This window comes from Saimiri boliviensis, chromosome 9 (genome assembly GCF_048565385.1).
Source record: "Saimiri boliviensis isolate mSaiBol1 chromosome 9, mSaiBol1.pri, whole genome shotgun sequence".
Lineage (NCBI taxonomy): Eukaryota > Metazoa > Chordata > Mammalia > Primates > Cebidae > Saimiri > Saimiri boliviensis.
This window is the reverse complement of record NC_133457.1, coordinates 33,355,602-33,371,437: the sequence shown is the minus strand read 5'-3', so window position 1 is coordinate 33,371,437 and position 15,836 is coordinate 33,355,602. Positions and strand designations below refer to the sequence as shown.

General features: G+C 36.6%; 1 protein-coding gene across 13 annotated transcripts in view; it reads left to right on the top strand.

Moving 5' to 3' along the window:
• The window catches only part of TBC1D5 (TBC1 domain family member 5), a 584,223-nt gene that overhangs the window by 470,196 nt on the left and 98,191 nt on the right, over positions 1 to 15,836 (top strand). For 11 of the 13 annotated variants that reach the window (XM_074405700.1, XM_074405701.1, XM_074405702.1 and 8 more), the window contains one exon: positions 2,575 to 2,640. The exons of the other annotated variants lie outside the window; for them this stretch is intronic. In XM_074405700.1, coding sequence (XP_074261801.1) covers positions 2,575 to 2,640 — 66 coding nt within the window. The remainder of the gene's footprint in view (positions 1 to 2,574; positions 2,641 to 15,836) is intronic. 13 annotated transcript variants of the gene reach the window in all.

The following is a 15,836-nucleotide window of genomic DNA, read 5'->3' as shown; positions in this document are numbered from 1 at the left end:
TTTTATTGTTCTAAACAAATATGATTTCAATGTTGCTTTGATAACAAGCCATAGTCAGTAGTAATTCTAACTGATGGCAGGCAAATGAGTCAGAGAATCTCTTAATGTTGTAGCTTAAATTTTCTGAGGAACTAAGCCAAATGACTAGAAATATAAAGTTGTGTCTCCAAGGAAATGTCAAGTATTAATATCACACAGTAAGTGAGAAAGGAAGTACATGGAGATGGAACAATTGAAAACCAAGTCCCCAGTCATAAGGAGACAACAGAGCGCTTAAGAAAGTATTTGGAACATGTCATCACTAGGGCATTTTAACTGATCCCTGTGCTGAAAGACGTAGCCTTGTTTGGCAGCCCTTCTATATTTTTACTTCTGGTTTGTTTTTCTCATGTCAATCTACCAAAAAAAAAAAAAAAAAAAAACCCAAACACTTTTCTAATTAACTTCAGATTAATCCTAAATGTTCCTGCTAATGCCCATTCCTGCATAAAGGTTTGAATAAAACAAAAGGCAAAGAGAACAGTTTATAGAAGACAGAAGATAATGTAGTTTGCTGCTCTTTCTCTATTCATCCAGTGATGAACCCTAAGCAACACCCTGAAGCTCTCTGACCCTCTTGTTTCCTCACCCTGAAATATGATTTGGGCTGATCCCTGGAGAGTCTCCCAACTCTAAAAATGTGTGCTTGTCTTGGTAGAATATGTATTGATTAACACTACAGTGAAAAATACTTCTCCAATATTGGTTCTTAATGCTGTATTTCCCACATGTATTCTGCTGTGCTGTCAAACTGACAAAGCTGCAGGCGTATCACCTGGTCCCACAGATCAGTGAACACAATATTTAGCCTGTCAGGAGGCTTGTGTTGCAAAGTGATTTCTGTCTCAGAACAGAGTCATCTACTTAGTGCCTTTGAGGAAAGATAATGTAATAGCTTTTTAGTATACTCTGCTGGAAAATTTGAAAGTTGTATTGGAAAATGGTTGTTTATAAAGATGAAACTGTTTATAGTTTTCATAATCAGTTAACTTTCAATTATTTGTGCTTATATAAGGGGACACTTGTGTTTGCAACCCAAACTCACATGTGTTGCTTGAAGTATATTCTGTAATTTGTATATGAGTTGGGGTAGGATAGTGAAGGAGCAGCACAGATGTTCCCTATAATTTTTTGGTGATATTTATATTAAAATGAATCATCAGTCTCTAAATATACATTAATAGGTGATCTAGAAGCAACAGAGTAAAACAGGTAGCAGGCATAGAATTGAAAATCTCCATCAAATATACGGAAAGTAGGCACACATTTGTCAATGAATTTAGAGTTTACATATTATGAAAATCTGGGGTCTATTTCCACTAAAAGCTGTTTATCACTTGTATGTGGTATGTCCCTATTTATAGATTTTATTTCAATTATAGGAGACCAAATGTGTGTACTGTTAATTGATGATGGTGGTATAATTACAAGTTAACAATTTCCAGGTTAGCTGGGCTGTAAGTCAGTGGTCAGAACACTGAGGATATGTCATCTAACTCAAAAATTGATTTTTCTTTACTACCATATATATTATATAAAAGCTAAAGGGGAAACAAGTCTATTAATCATAAATGATCATACATAGAAAATATGATGCTTTTTTTAAATGCTTTTTTCTTTAGCTTGTTAGTCTGAAAATAGCATAGGCCTTCAGATGGTGATATATCCATAGGATGATTCTGTTGACAGTGACTATGCTTAGTGTTGAACTTTGTCATCCAGGAAGGAAATCAAAGAACCAAAATGTCTTCCTTCCAAATGTCAGCGCAACTCAGGTTCTTCATGAGATTTCCTGTTATGCTCCTTTTCCTTTCTTACATTCTTAAAATGCACTTGGTTTTTTTTTTTTTTTTTTTTTTTCTGTTTCCTTTGTCTATATTTTAAATTGCTTTTTGAATTTGAATGTGTCATTATTTTAAGCACTTACTATAAGTCCAATTTGTAAATGAAATCTTGCCTATAATAAGTATACCAAGTTAAGGGTATGTGGTTCACAGATTTATTTTTGCATGTTGACATTTATAAGTACATGTGGTAACTTAAGACATCTTTTCATTACTTAATATGAAATTAGAACTTATTTAGGTCCTTATCACTGAAGAAGTTGGTTTCAAGTTTAGTTAAAAATAAATTTTGTCTGATATAGGAGGAAATCAATTTCAAAAGAATGCCTATTTTTAAATAAATGACATATAACTTACTTTTAGATGAAAGAAAAAATATAAAATCACACCAGTATTTGTAGCATCATGAAATATGCTCAGCAAAATCTTTTGATTCCTATACTGTAGACTAGTTGAAGTTTATTTGTTTTCTTTAAGAAAAACAAACATAAAACACTTTTAGGAAACATGCTCTTAAGATTATTTTCTTTAAAAATATTTTATATTAATTTTTCTAAGTTCGTGCATTATTTTTCTTTGTACTATCTTTTTAGTAATTTGATTAAAGTATTAGAACATTCAGTATAAAAGAAAAGTGAAGTTGATTATTTCCTTTTCATGAAATCTAATTATTTTTTCTTATGAAATCCAGGCGATGTAGTTACAGGAAGCGATGCTCAGGTTTCTGTTCCTGTCCAGACTCTAACTGACCTCCAAGGTACAGTTACCATAACAACATAGTTTTTCTTTATCTTTGCCTACAGTATTATCATTGCCTACTCCAAAATTCCATTTTTCTTTTTGCCCACCCTCCATTCATACGGTTTTCAATTCACTACCATTGTTCAGCCACTGAGTGGCACTATTGTTTAGAACAAAAGTCCCTTTTCATGTCATACCTTGGTGATGCCGAACATGGCTGTGATGTGGGTTTTCTATAAGGTTTGCACAAGCCTCTTTGCAATGTATGATTCACCCTATATTTTGTGGTTATTTTAACACACTATACTTAGTGTGCCAGCTAACACTGAGGTGTCCTCTTTGTTACACTGGTGCTCTGTGACAGTATTTGACCAATTAGTTCTGAAATTAGACATTTTATGTGCTATGACTGGCTAGAAATACTTACATTTTACTTGAAAGATTACAACCTGATTTTGAAATGTTTTTAAGTATAGCCTTTGAATTATGAAGTATATTAACACAAAGTACAGTGTAACAAATCTTCATATATGGTAACTGGCAATGGTTTTTTAAAAAAAGAATGTTTATCATAACCATTTGTTCAAAATGTAGAAAGAAAATATAGTTTTTAAATAAATACAAAAGTTATCCACCTCCTGTGCAATTTTAAAACATATAAATATTTAAAGTAGCTGCATTCATCTTTTATTATGCAGTCTTTTAGATGAAATATGCCATAGAGAGGATTCCTGTGTTAAATGGAAGCCTAGAGTAACTTTAAGAATCTTCTACTCCAATTCAGACTAAAATGATAGCAGTATTAATTAAAATCCACATCATGCTTCTCTTAATTTAAAATATCCACATAATATAGTCATGCTAGGAATATTAAAATACTGTTTTAATAATGATATGGCCTCATATTATCCAAACTTTTTTATAGAGAACAGAAAAAGAATGGGTTGTGATTAAGAGATTAAGAGATTGGGTTAACTTAAAAAACAAAAAACCACCACATTGTGGCAATAGAGGAGTAAGCTTTCATTTCTATATATAGTTCTGTGTCTCACAGGTATAGTTTCTGGCAGTATTCTGGTAATTGAAACAGATGAACTTTAAGAGCTTTTCTAGCTCAAGGATTCCATGAAGAGCTGTTCACTCTTGCTGTCAGTTAAATGATCTACATAATAAAGGAGTATGCAAGCGTGGACAAGAGGAAAGGCAGATTATGTCTATAGGATTTATCTTTAGCTTTGCACTTAGATGAATATTAATGTGATCATCTTATATGGTGAGAATTTACAAGACTTAAACTTGTTTCCTAAAATTAAATTCTGAGCCCCACAGACAGCTTTTTAACATGTGTTTTGTTGTCCCAATGTTAATTGCTACAGAGTAGATCTTTGGCTTCTTTGCAAGACATGGGATATGGAGCCCAATTTATACCTATGGAAAGAAAAGCTGAGGGTTGGCTTGCTAAGATATTCTGACTTCTGCTTCTATGCTATTGCTGAATCCATTTTTTTCCTATAGACCAGAGACACAGGAGCAATGTAACTGTTTAAATAGAACTTCGAAAAGGGAGGTTATATTGTATTGTCCAAATACCTTGTGTTTTATGAGTAGAATTATCTCATTCATTTATTCAACAGGTATTTATTGAGTGCCTTCTGTGTGTCAGGCTCTGTTTTCATTGGTCCCTTGGCTTTCCCTACAGCTTTATCTGGTTGTTTGGGCATTACCTTTACTTTAGATGACCCTACATGGTCGGAACCAGCTCTTTTACTGGATATGCTATTCAGAATCACATCTGCCTCCCATACTCTAACAGAGATTAAATCAGTCTGATAAGGGAAGTTCCTGCTACTTTAGTAGATGTGAATCACAAACAGCTTTTAGTCTGTGGTGATGATTTTGACAATGATAAGCAATGAGAGTACACCTGCCTGATTTTGGGAAGTCACTGTTTGTCTTCCTCAGCGTACTTCCTGAAGAGTGCTAAGAGGCAAGGGAAAGTAAAAGTAAACCAAAATAGTGGTAGCAGCAAAAAAAAAAAATGTTCTGTGTATGCTTAATATAATCAGTGTCAGGGAATTAAACTATTTAGACTTTCCCAAGTGTCTTTTTCAAAGCAATGAAGTAAATTTCAAGAATTAAAGTAAGTATCAATACTTTTGATGATTCTTTGATTATAGTCTTTTTTTATGAGATTTTATCTTTCATTTTTAACACAGCAATTACATGGGCTTTTATTTTTTGAGAAACAACTTGAATGTAAAGTGAGATTCCACAATTTAGATAATAAGTAATTTTTAGAGAATTATTCAAAAGTTGGATTTTATTTCTTACAGTGTAGGTTGCAATCACACACCAAAAAAGCCACAGCAGACTTTGTTTTTCAACGACTTGACTCAGTAAGGTTCTTCAAAATTAGCTTCCAAAATTACATATTTACCCCCAGAAACCTTTGTCAAGAGATATTTAGGCATTTGTTCACAAATCAAAAAGCTTTAAACACTGGTACACACACAAGACACACGGTATTTTTAAAGAGAATCCAGAATTTATAACAGAAGTACAGTCAGCCCTCTGTATTCATGGGCTTCACATCTCTGGATTCAACCAACTACAGGTCAAAAATATTTAGAAAAAAAAATGAGTCTCTACTGAACATGTACAGACATTTTCTTATAATTCCCCAGGCAGTATAGTATAACCACCAATTACATAGCATTTACATTGTATTAGGCATTATAAATAATCCAGAGATGACTTAAAGTATAAGGGAGGATATGCATAGGTTATTTGAAAATACTACTGCCATTTTATATAAGAGACTAGAGCATCCTCAGATTTTGGTAAATACAGCAGTCCTGAAACCAATCTCCCATGGATGCTGAAGGATGACTAGATTTAGGTATTAACATACAATGCACCATTAGGAAAGAAATTCAGATTTCTTAAATAATTTCCATAGGTGTCTTTAAAATTTATATTTGTATATATTTGTGTTATGGATGTAAATATGCACACACATACACACAGCTATCTTTATAACATCATATTGTTTTAAATATAAACAGGTTAAAAAAAATCTTCCTTTCCAGGTAACCACGTTGATATTCTTAAGATAAAACTAAAATATATTACATTAGATGATTCCAATTAATTAAAAGTACGTGAAAAAAGGGGGGGGTGCCCTCCGTTTTCTCGTCCCACCTTTTTGCCAGCCCATTTCCCCAAGGGTAAAACCATTGTTAAGTTTATTGGGATTCCTTCTAGGAGAAAATAAATACATATTAAATGGAGGCATAATGTGGGAGTCACATTAATGTGGTAAGAGCTGACTTATTTAGAGGTGACTCTCTCTGGACCATCAAGGAGAAAGTACCAACAAAAATGTCCCAGTGTCGATGAAAAGCAGCAAGTTGGTAGAACAAGGAGAGGGATATTAAGTCAACCAGAGTAGGACAGAGTAATGACAAGAAAAACAGACAGCTTCCACTCACAAGAGTGAGGGAAGAAAAACATCAAAAAAAAAAGGTCCTCATAGTTGGCACTATATTGATTGGCTGCTCTGGTTATTGTTGAGATGTGATAGACCTGAAGCACAACAAGTAGTTCCATTATGTTCAGTATAGTCACTTTAAGGCAGAGAAATACATGTAAAATGAATTTGGGGAAGCATTGGTTAGCTAGAAAAGACATTTTTGTGGAACATCTATGCCAAAAGACATTGAATAAATGAGTTGTTCTTGGACTGAAAACAAGATCAGAATTTGCCCTTTACTATCAAAAGGCCTCATTGCATTTTGCTTTAATCTAATTTTAGGTCACATTTACATCAGCCCACTTGGCACAACCCTTATGAGAGGGAGAGGGCGATACAGCTTTGCCTAGTATGGCTCCGGAGTCAAGCCTGCGTTTGAATTCAGGCTCCATCACTGCCTTGCTGGATGACCTGGGGAAGTTACTTAACCTCTTACTCATAAAGAGAGAATAAGAGCAACTACTTCAAGGGTTGTTGCTGGACATCATCACAGCACCTGTTGCCTAGTGAGGGCACTAGGGTGCTACCTGCTCAGGTAGTGGTGATGACAGCACCATTATATCTCTCTCTCAGAATCAAATAATGAAGGAGCTCATTCCATACATCTCTCTTTTCTTTACTTCTGATATTCTAAAAGCACATGTCTGCATGTACCCAATTCAAGAGTGTTCGACTTTTGTGGTTAGGCTAGAGAATGTCTGTTTCAGGGGCTTCAAGTACAACCTGCTTCCTTTCACTTTTGTGGCAGCAAGATGCGTGTCTTTAATTAGTAGACATTCGCCTTCTTGCTGTCTATCACTCAAGTGTGCAAGGAAACAAACTGTTACTGTATAGGGCCCAGATGACTCTTTGTCTTGGTCACTATATAAAGTCAAGGTCACCCCCCTTCTGTGGCCACAGCACAGGGGTTCCCAGGCTTTTCCCTTCCTGCTCTTCTAAGCTATAACTTTCCATCAAGGCCCCCTGGAGACCTCCTGGCCTCCTGAACATTTTGCCTTTGGGTGTCCAATGTCCACCTTTCTCTGCTGGCCTCAGGTATACTAGGGTTCTGCCTGTCTATTTAGGAACGCGCCCACCCCCTTTTCGTATTTCCCATTGAGTTTACTAAGAGAAAATCCACTAAAATACTATTCATGGGACATGGTAGGAGCTTAATAAGCATTATTTTCCCTTCCTCTCTTTCCTTCTCTCTCAGCCGTTTTGGAGTCAGGAATCCCCACTGATGCCTAAGAAGCCTATTCGGTCATTTTAGGCTCTTGACAAGTTATCTCCATTGCCATAGAACACACAGGGCACAATACTTTAATTGAGTGTTCCAGAGAGGGAAAGAGAATGAAGGAAGGACATACGATAGCTAGACACAGCTGTGTCTTATCCGAACAGTAACTCTGTACAACTTACAAAAAAAAAAAAAAAAAAAAAAAAGGATAACTGCTTCTGTGCAGATGTAGCTCACACCACTCACACCAGGGCACAAGACTTAATAAGCAGACTGTGGCCTGGATTTCAGTGGCTCTGCCAGGCAGTCTTAAATAACACATATATGATGGTCCTGTACCTAGTGCGAGTTAGCTGAAATCTGTGGGAAGTCATTGAGAAGTGTAGCCAGTGTCCTACCAGGAGAGGTTTCAGCAGGAGAATGATCCTATCAAGAGAGGACCTGTGAATCCACAACCCAGAGTACTGCTTATTAAACTGTGCGTGCTCTGGATTTGGAAGCCATCTCTGTGCCTTCCAGTAGACATGGTTTATGTCTGCAGAGCGCTTATGCTAGGTGCCACTCTAAAGCTTCTACATTATCATTTAGGGCACACAGCCACTTGTTGATGAGAACTATGGCCAGTGGAGGGTCAGTGACTTGTTCAAGGCCACACAACTAGGTATCGACTGAGTTGAGACTCAGTCCTAGCTGTGTCTGACTCAGCAGATAGTGGTTTGGGGAATTCTACCCTGTAAACATCTCTCAAATCTACCACCACAGCCTCAGTTTAAGCCCATAATCTCTTGCCTAGACCAGTGCAACAGATGGCTCACCCAACCAAGTCTTTATAATCCTTGCTCAATTTTCTGGCTTAAAATCTGTAGTACTTGCTATCATCCACCAATGAGATAAAGGCCAGACCCCTCAATATGAGTATAAGGAGCTCTTCTTGATCTGGCAGACCCTAGATTTGGTCTCATCTTCTCACTGTCCTCCACTCCCTAGGACTGGACTGGATGACCAAGAGGGAAACTAAGCTCATGTTTAGGGTACCAGCAACTTTGTTTTTTTAAAAGAAACTTAAATTTTAGGTTCAGTGGTACATGTGCAGGCTTGTTACATAGGTAAACTTGTGTCATGGGGGTTTGCTGTACAGATTATTTCATCACCCAGTTCTAAACCTAGTACCCGAGAGTTACTTTTTCTGACCCTCTCCCTCCTCCCACCCTCCACATTCAGGTAAGCCCCAGTGTCTGTTCTCCTCTTAGTGTCCATGAGTTCTCATCATTATCTCCTACTTACACATGAGAACATGTGGTGTTTGGTTTTCTGTTCCTGTGTTAGTTTGCTAAAGATAATGGCCTCCAGCTCCATCCATGTTTCTACAAAGGACATGATGTTCTTTTTTATGGTTGTATAGAATTCCTTGGTGTATATGGGGTACCTTCAACTTTAGAAAAAATTTAATATTTGATCCTCCCCCAAAAAACACTGAAATAATCAATTTTTTTTTTTAGAAAGCATTCTGTTGAACTTAATCTTTCTTTTTACTTTGATACTGATACCATTTTCAATTGCATATTGATGGCAAGGAGCACCAAAGCTTTTAATCAGGCCCTGATTAAGCTAGATGTTCCTTGTACAATGCCTTTGAAAATACTGTGTTCTCCACTAGAAAGGACCCTCCCTGAGCCACCATCACCTCCTCCTCCTCTTGGGGTTTGAAGATCTAGCTCACACTTTAATTGTCTGAGATAAGATTGGACACTCCCCTTTTGTGCACACAAAGTGCTGTTGTTTGTCCTTCAGTGTTCGCTTTTGTTACTTAGGGTTGTAGGTTAGTGTGCATGCAAGTTTGTATTTTCCTGTATGGCTATTTTGGGAGTTTCTTAAGAGCTTCTGTTATGTTCATCCTCCCATCCCCAGTGCTAGACAGAGCATTCCGTAGGTATTTCATAAGATCAGTCTGCATGGGGCTTGTTCCCTGATGTTTGGTCATGAATGAAAGACTACATACCTGCATTAATACATGCACACCTGAGATGGCTTAAAAATGAGCTTATATTTAATGTATTTAAGAATGCCTTAAAATCCAAAATAATCTTAAATAAATGTCATGGGTCAGAAATTCTGAGAACCAAACTGTGAGACAGAGATTCGTGGTTAACACATTCATTGAGCAGCATCCCAGTACCTAGTGAGTGAAAGAAGCAGCACTGGGCGGAGGGAGAGCTAAGCCGCTTTGCAGGCGCTGCCAGAGCCCTGGGGCTAGTGTAGTCCTCCTGATTGTCCACCTTGAGGCAAGGGGGCCAGCTTTTATTTGTCAGCTCAAACCAGTAACTGGATTGGAGTTCATTCCCAGGGAAAGGACACAACCGTGGGCAAGGAAACTCTTTAGCTTTGGGCAGTTTCCGGAGAAGAGCTCATGAGGGCCATCAACAGCCAGCAATTCCAGCAGCTGGGGTAAATAAGTGCCTTGGACCTGAAGAGGGAATTGGGCAGGGCCCCACAGCAGCATATTTAAGGATGTGCCTCTAAGAATAGGGTTTACATTTTAGTGCAACAAAAATGTTTGATGCTGTTCCTGTCTTTCCCAAAACCAGAAAACAGTATACAGAGAGCTTTGGAACCACTGTGTAACTTAGGGATTATAAGCTTGCTGAGAATACTGACCCCTCAGCTCAGGAGCTCACCCCAGTGTGCCATACAAATGTGATCAGAGTCTATGCATACTAGACATGAAAAAGGCAGAGAAGTCTGATAGTGCTTCCTTTTGTCTTGAGGCAAGACTGCTCCAGGTACCTGGGCTTTTCCTATGTATCGCCAGAGGAAATACAGTTTTCCCTCAGTATCTGTGGGGGATTGGTTCCAGGACCTCTGCGGATACCAAAATCCAGAGATGCTCAAGTTTCTTATATAAAATGGTATAGTATTTTCATATAACTTATGCACATTCTTCTCTATACTTCCTCTCTAGATTACTTAATAATACCGAATAAAATGTAAATGCTATGTTATACTGGGTTTGTTGTTGTTGTTGTTGAGAAGGGTCCCGCTCTGTTGCCCAGACCAGAGTGCCGTGGTGCAGTCATGACTCACAACAGCCTCTACCTCTTGGGCTCAGGTGATTCTCCATCTTCAGCTACCTGTAGCTGGGACCACAGGTGTGTGCCATCATACCTGGCTAATTTTTCATTTTTTTGTAGAAATGAGGTCTCGCTATGTTGCCCAGGTTGGTCTCAAACTCCTGAGCTCAGGGAATTTTCCTGCTTGGCCTCACAAAGTGCTGGAATTATAGGTGGGAGGCCCTCCTCCCAGCCTGTTACACTGTTATTTTTATTTGTACTATTTTTGTTGTTGTATTGTTTGGTTAGTTGGAGTTTTTTTTTTTGTTTTTTTTTTGTTTTTTTTTTTGAGGCTGAGTGTTGCTTTGTTGGCCAGGCTAGAGTCCAGTGGTGTGCTCCCAGCCCACTGCAACCTCTGCATCCCAGGTTCAAGCAATTCTCATGCCTCCTTAAAGCCATGTGCCACCACACCCAGCTAGTTTTTTTTTTTTTTTTTTTTTTTGAGACAGAGTTCCACTTTTATTGCCCAGGCTGGAGTGCAGTGACACTATCTCAGCTGACGGCAACCTTTGCCTCCTGGGTTCAAGTGATTCTCCTGCCTCTCTCCCGAGTAACTGGGATTATAGGCGTGCACCACCGCACCCAGCTAATTTTGTATTTCTAGTAGAGATGGGGTTTCTCCATGTTGGTCAGGCTGGTCTCAAACTCCTGACCTCAGGTGATCCACCCACCTCAGCCTCCCAAAGTGCTATGATTACAGGTATGAGCCACTGTGCAGGGCCTATTACTATATATATTTGTATATGTGTGTGTGTGTATATATACATATATTTATTACTTTTTATCCGTTGGTTAAATCTCCAGGTGTATAACCTGCTGGCAGGGAGGGTAGACTGTGCTCTCTATCAGCCTTTTGGGAATAAGTTCTGGTGACTCCATTTTCTTATGGGTCTGAATGTTTGTGTTCCCAGAGGGCACAAAAATATGTTAGTAAGCTAATTTTTATAATTGAGGAGAAACATGTGTTTTTGATGTGAGATGTATAACACTACCACCAATTTGAAATTTTATAATTCACTGATAAGTTTTGATAAGAGCTGATCTTAGTATTGTCACTGAAAAGGAAGTTTATTAAGCAGGATAATAGCTGCAAAAGAAACCTCTGGATGTTGTTGCCCTTCAAGGGAACAAATGCCTTCAAATTCTTTCTGGATGTTTAATTATTATCATATAATAAAATTGATAAGCTAACTTATTAAAGCAGATATTCTAAAGATTTCTCTCAGACATATCATTACCTTATTTTCTTATGATAATCACAAAATGTAATAGCCTTCATGTTATGAAAAACATGACTGTCATTTAGTTTACACCCTGTCTAATATCGTATCCCCTAGCCATACTGAGCACTTGAAATGTATCTTGCAAGTATAAAATACACACTGCATTTTGAAGACAGTATGAAAAAAATGAATGTAAAATTTGTCAATAATTTTTACATGTCAGGCTGGTAATAGATTGTTAAAATTAATTTTATCTTTGTTTACTTTTTAGATGTGAATACTAAAATATTAAACATTACATGTGTGGCTCACATCATATTTCTGTTGAGCAGCATTGGTGTATATAGTTATTTTCAGATATTCCAGATTGGACATCAGCAAACATTTATTGTAGTCCCACAATGTGCAGGCACTGGGCTATCCTTTTTCCCAGCAGGTGAAACTGGTAATAACCACATTTCCTGTCCTTAGCAAAATTTGTCCATTGTAATATAAGCAGGAACACTAGTAACTGAAAATAAGAAGCATCAGGTATCTTCTTTTCCTAGTAAAAGCTATTCTCAAAATATGTATCCTAAAAATTGGGTAGAAAGGCCTATTTCCAAAATTTTTTTGTCGTTTTGAAACAAGAACTTCTTGGAGTCATTTGGCAGGATTGAGAAATGTAATTATATATATTGGCATAGTCTTTGCTTTTGTTTTGTTTTGCTTTCTTTTTTCTTTTTTTTTTTTTTTTTTTGAGATGGAGTCTTGCTCTTTTACCCAGTGTGGAATGCAGTGATGCAATCTCAACTCATTGCAACCTCCGCCTCCAGGGTTTCAAGCAGTTCTTCTGCTTCTTTCCCAAGTAGGTGGGACTAAGGGTTCAATGGATTCTCTTGATTCTTCCTGAGTAGCTGGGACTACAGGCATGCACCACCATGCCCAGCTAATGTTGATATTTTTAATAGAGACGGGGTTTTGCCATGTTGGTCAAGCTGGTCTTGAACTCCTGACCTCAGGTAATCCACCCTTTTTGGCTTCCCGAATGCTGGGATTACAGGCATGAGCCACCACACTCAGCTGGGCATAAGTTTGGACAAATCTGGGTTTAACTTACGATTATTTCTAGCTGTATTCATAACTTTGTTCTTGAGCAAGTAAATTAAAGAATCTGAGCCTCAATTTTTTCATACATAAGCATCTCACAATGTCATTAAAATACTATATGTAAAGGTCCAGATATGTGCATGAACAGACATTTTGCAAATATCACATAGCTGTAGTGTATTATTCTAATTTTCTGATTTTTGTGTGTGGGGGGGTAGTAGGCAAAATAGGGAAATATATATGTAGGAAAGATTGGGGGAAAAGAAATGAATAGTACCTAGCTACGATATATATAAAATCTAGAATCAAAGAAAAGGTTTGGAGTCTTAATATTAATTTCAACATGAAAACAGTTGATTTATACAGACCAGGAAAGCTTCAGAAGATTTGTTTTATTGTAATTTCTTTTGGATGGAAAAGCTTTTCAACAGATTTTGATAGAATTTTATATGCAAATTTCATATAATTAAATTGGATATATAATGCCTTCCCCCCCCTCAGAAAATATTCAAGGCAACTAAATCTTGTAAGATTTAATAGATGTAAATGCTCACAACAATTTTTTTATTCATTTTGGAAGAAAATAGAGGAAGTTACGATGGTCCCCAAAATTCTGACTTTTTCTAGGAATATAAAAAAATTTAATGTTCTACCTGGAATTTTAGATTAACTCAGAAATTGAACTGTAATGTCAACTATTGAGAGTGTAGAGATCATAAGTAGATTTAAGATCAAAGGAGTAAGAAAGATTTCCCAGAACTGAAGAAAGATATTGGCCTGGAGACTGAAAAAAAAAAAAAAAAAAAAAAAGAAGAAGAAATCCCATAAGCAGGATGAAAGTAAAAATGACACACCCTAGGAACCCCATAAAAGATTTACAAAACTTCGAGGAAATTCTAAAAGTTTCCAGAGAGAGCAAACAAAATACTTGTTTTTAAGATAACCATCAGATAGACATCAGAAAAACCAAAGGCCAGAAGACATTTGAGTTTGTTTTCAAAGTTCTGAGGAGAAGTTGTTTTGAGCTAGAACCTTCTCAGCCAAGCTAACATTCAAATGGGAAGAAAGAATAGACATTTGGGGACATGTAAGAATTTAGGTCTATCAACAGACCAGCTACCCTCCCCACTCTTAAATATTTATTTTGTATTGACACACATCACTTGTAAAGGTAAAATCATTCTTCTAAAGAACTCTTGAATTAATAAGGAAATGTTTAAAAATTAGAAATGTAGAAGTTCATGATACTGATAGTGCCAAATACCAAAACCCCGAAAGATAAAAGGCAACTCAGAAGAAATGCAATTATTAGAAAACAAGAAAGACTTGTTTCTTGTAAAATATCTAAACATACAATTCAAGAATATAGAAAGCGAACATCAAAATATAACTAAATTAAGTAAAGGGATGAATAAGGATAAAAGAAAAGATGAACAGCACATAATAAAACAGATTACATGAGTGAAATCAGAAGGTAATTCTTTAAAAACTGAAGTAATCCAACATTTAGTAGTTTGATCAACAATAAATGAGAGAAAAACACTAATACATTTAAAATAAGAATTGTGAAATAACTGAAGATACAGAAGGAGGATAAGTCGTTGTAAAAGACTACTATATATAACTTTCTAAGTTAAAAATGTAGACATAGTTTTCTCTGGCTGACGTAAAAATTACCAGAAACTTAGTGATGTAAACAATGCAAATTTATTGTTTAACAGTTCTCTAGGTCAAAAGTCTGACCCAGGTCTCACTAGGCTAAGATTAAGGTGTCAGGAGACTCTGGGGAGAATTGATTTCCTTGTTTATTTGCTGTGGTGACAGGATTCGGTTCCTTTGACCGTAAGACCAAAACCCTCATTTCCCTACGTCTGTCAACTGAGGCCCATTCTTAGCTTCTGGAGGGTAACATCTTCCTTGGTTTATGGCCCCATTTCTCCATCCTTAAGGCCGGCAACACCAGGCCAAGCCCTTCTCATGTTTGAACTCTCTCCTCTTTCTTCTTGAGTCTGAGCTGTCTAACTCATTCTTCTGCCTTCCTCCTTTACTTTAAGAACTCATAGGATTAGATCGGCCCACGGTGATTACCCAAGATACTCTCTCCATCTCAGCATCCTTAACCTTAATCATACCTGCAAAGTCTTTTCTGCCATGTAGAGTAACAAATTCATAGAGTCTAGGAATTAAAGGCTTAGGCATTATTCTGCCTCCCATACGGTTTTTTAAAGGATGATACAAATTATCCCAAGAAGAAGAAAATTCACCCAAGAAGAAGTAGAAATCCTTTAGAAGGGAACAAAACGAAAAGAAATCCCAAAAGTTATTACAGCAGTTCCTTTAAAAAGTCACTAGCCCTAGAGGTTATAAGTGAATAATCCAGACTTTGAAGGGATGAATAAATTCAGTTACATTAGCTTATAAAAAGATGGATTTTTTTTTCATTTTGCCAAAAAGCCTTGAGAATCAAAATGCCTTGGCTTCTTGATTTGTCTTTTGTTCTATGGCCTTTTAAAAGTAATTCAAATTCAAAACTAAGCCGTCCTTTTGTTTAGCTCTTATTTTCCATCACCTCCAAGGCAGTAAAAGCCACTGGCTTAAGGAGTTCCAAAGAGCAAGGAGAAAATTCATGAAAGGAAAAAGTAATGGAAAAAAGTAGAAATTTATGAAAAGAACAAAGGAAGAACCTAGATTTATAATAAATACCTAAATTATATTCCAATATATTATCTTAGGGTAATAAATGCCTTCCTAAGCAGGACCCTAGAAATGAAAGACATAAAAGAAAAAGTAGACATAGACAGAAAGGATTGATTTCTAGAATTTAGAAAAAACTTTCCTGAATCAGTTTTGAAAAGTAAAATGAGCAGAGAGTTCTCAAAGGACTTTAAAATGGGCTGTAAATATGTTAGAAGATACTCAGCATCCCTAGTTATGAGAAAACTTTAAGCTAAAATAGTGAAATCTTCCTCTATCTAATTAACCGTATAAATAGATGAGTAGATAAAGATATAATGTCATGTTACATTTACATATAAACACATA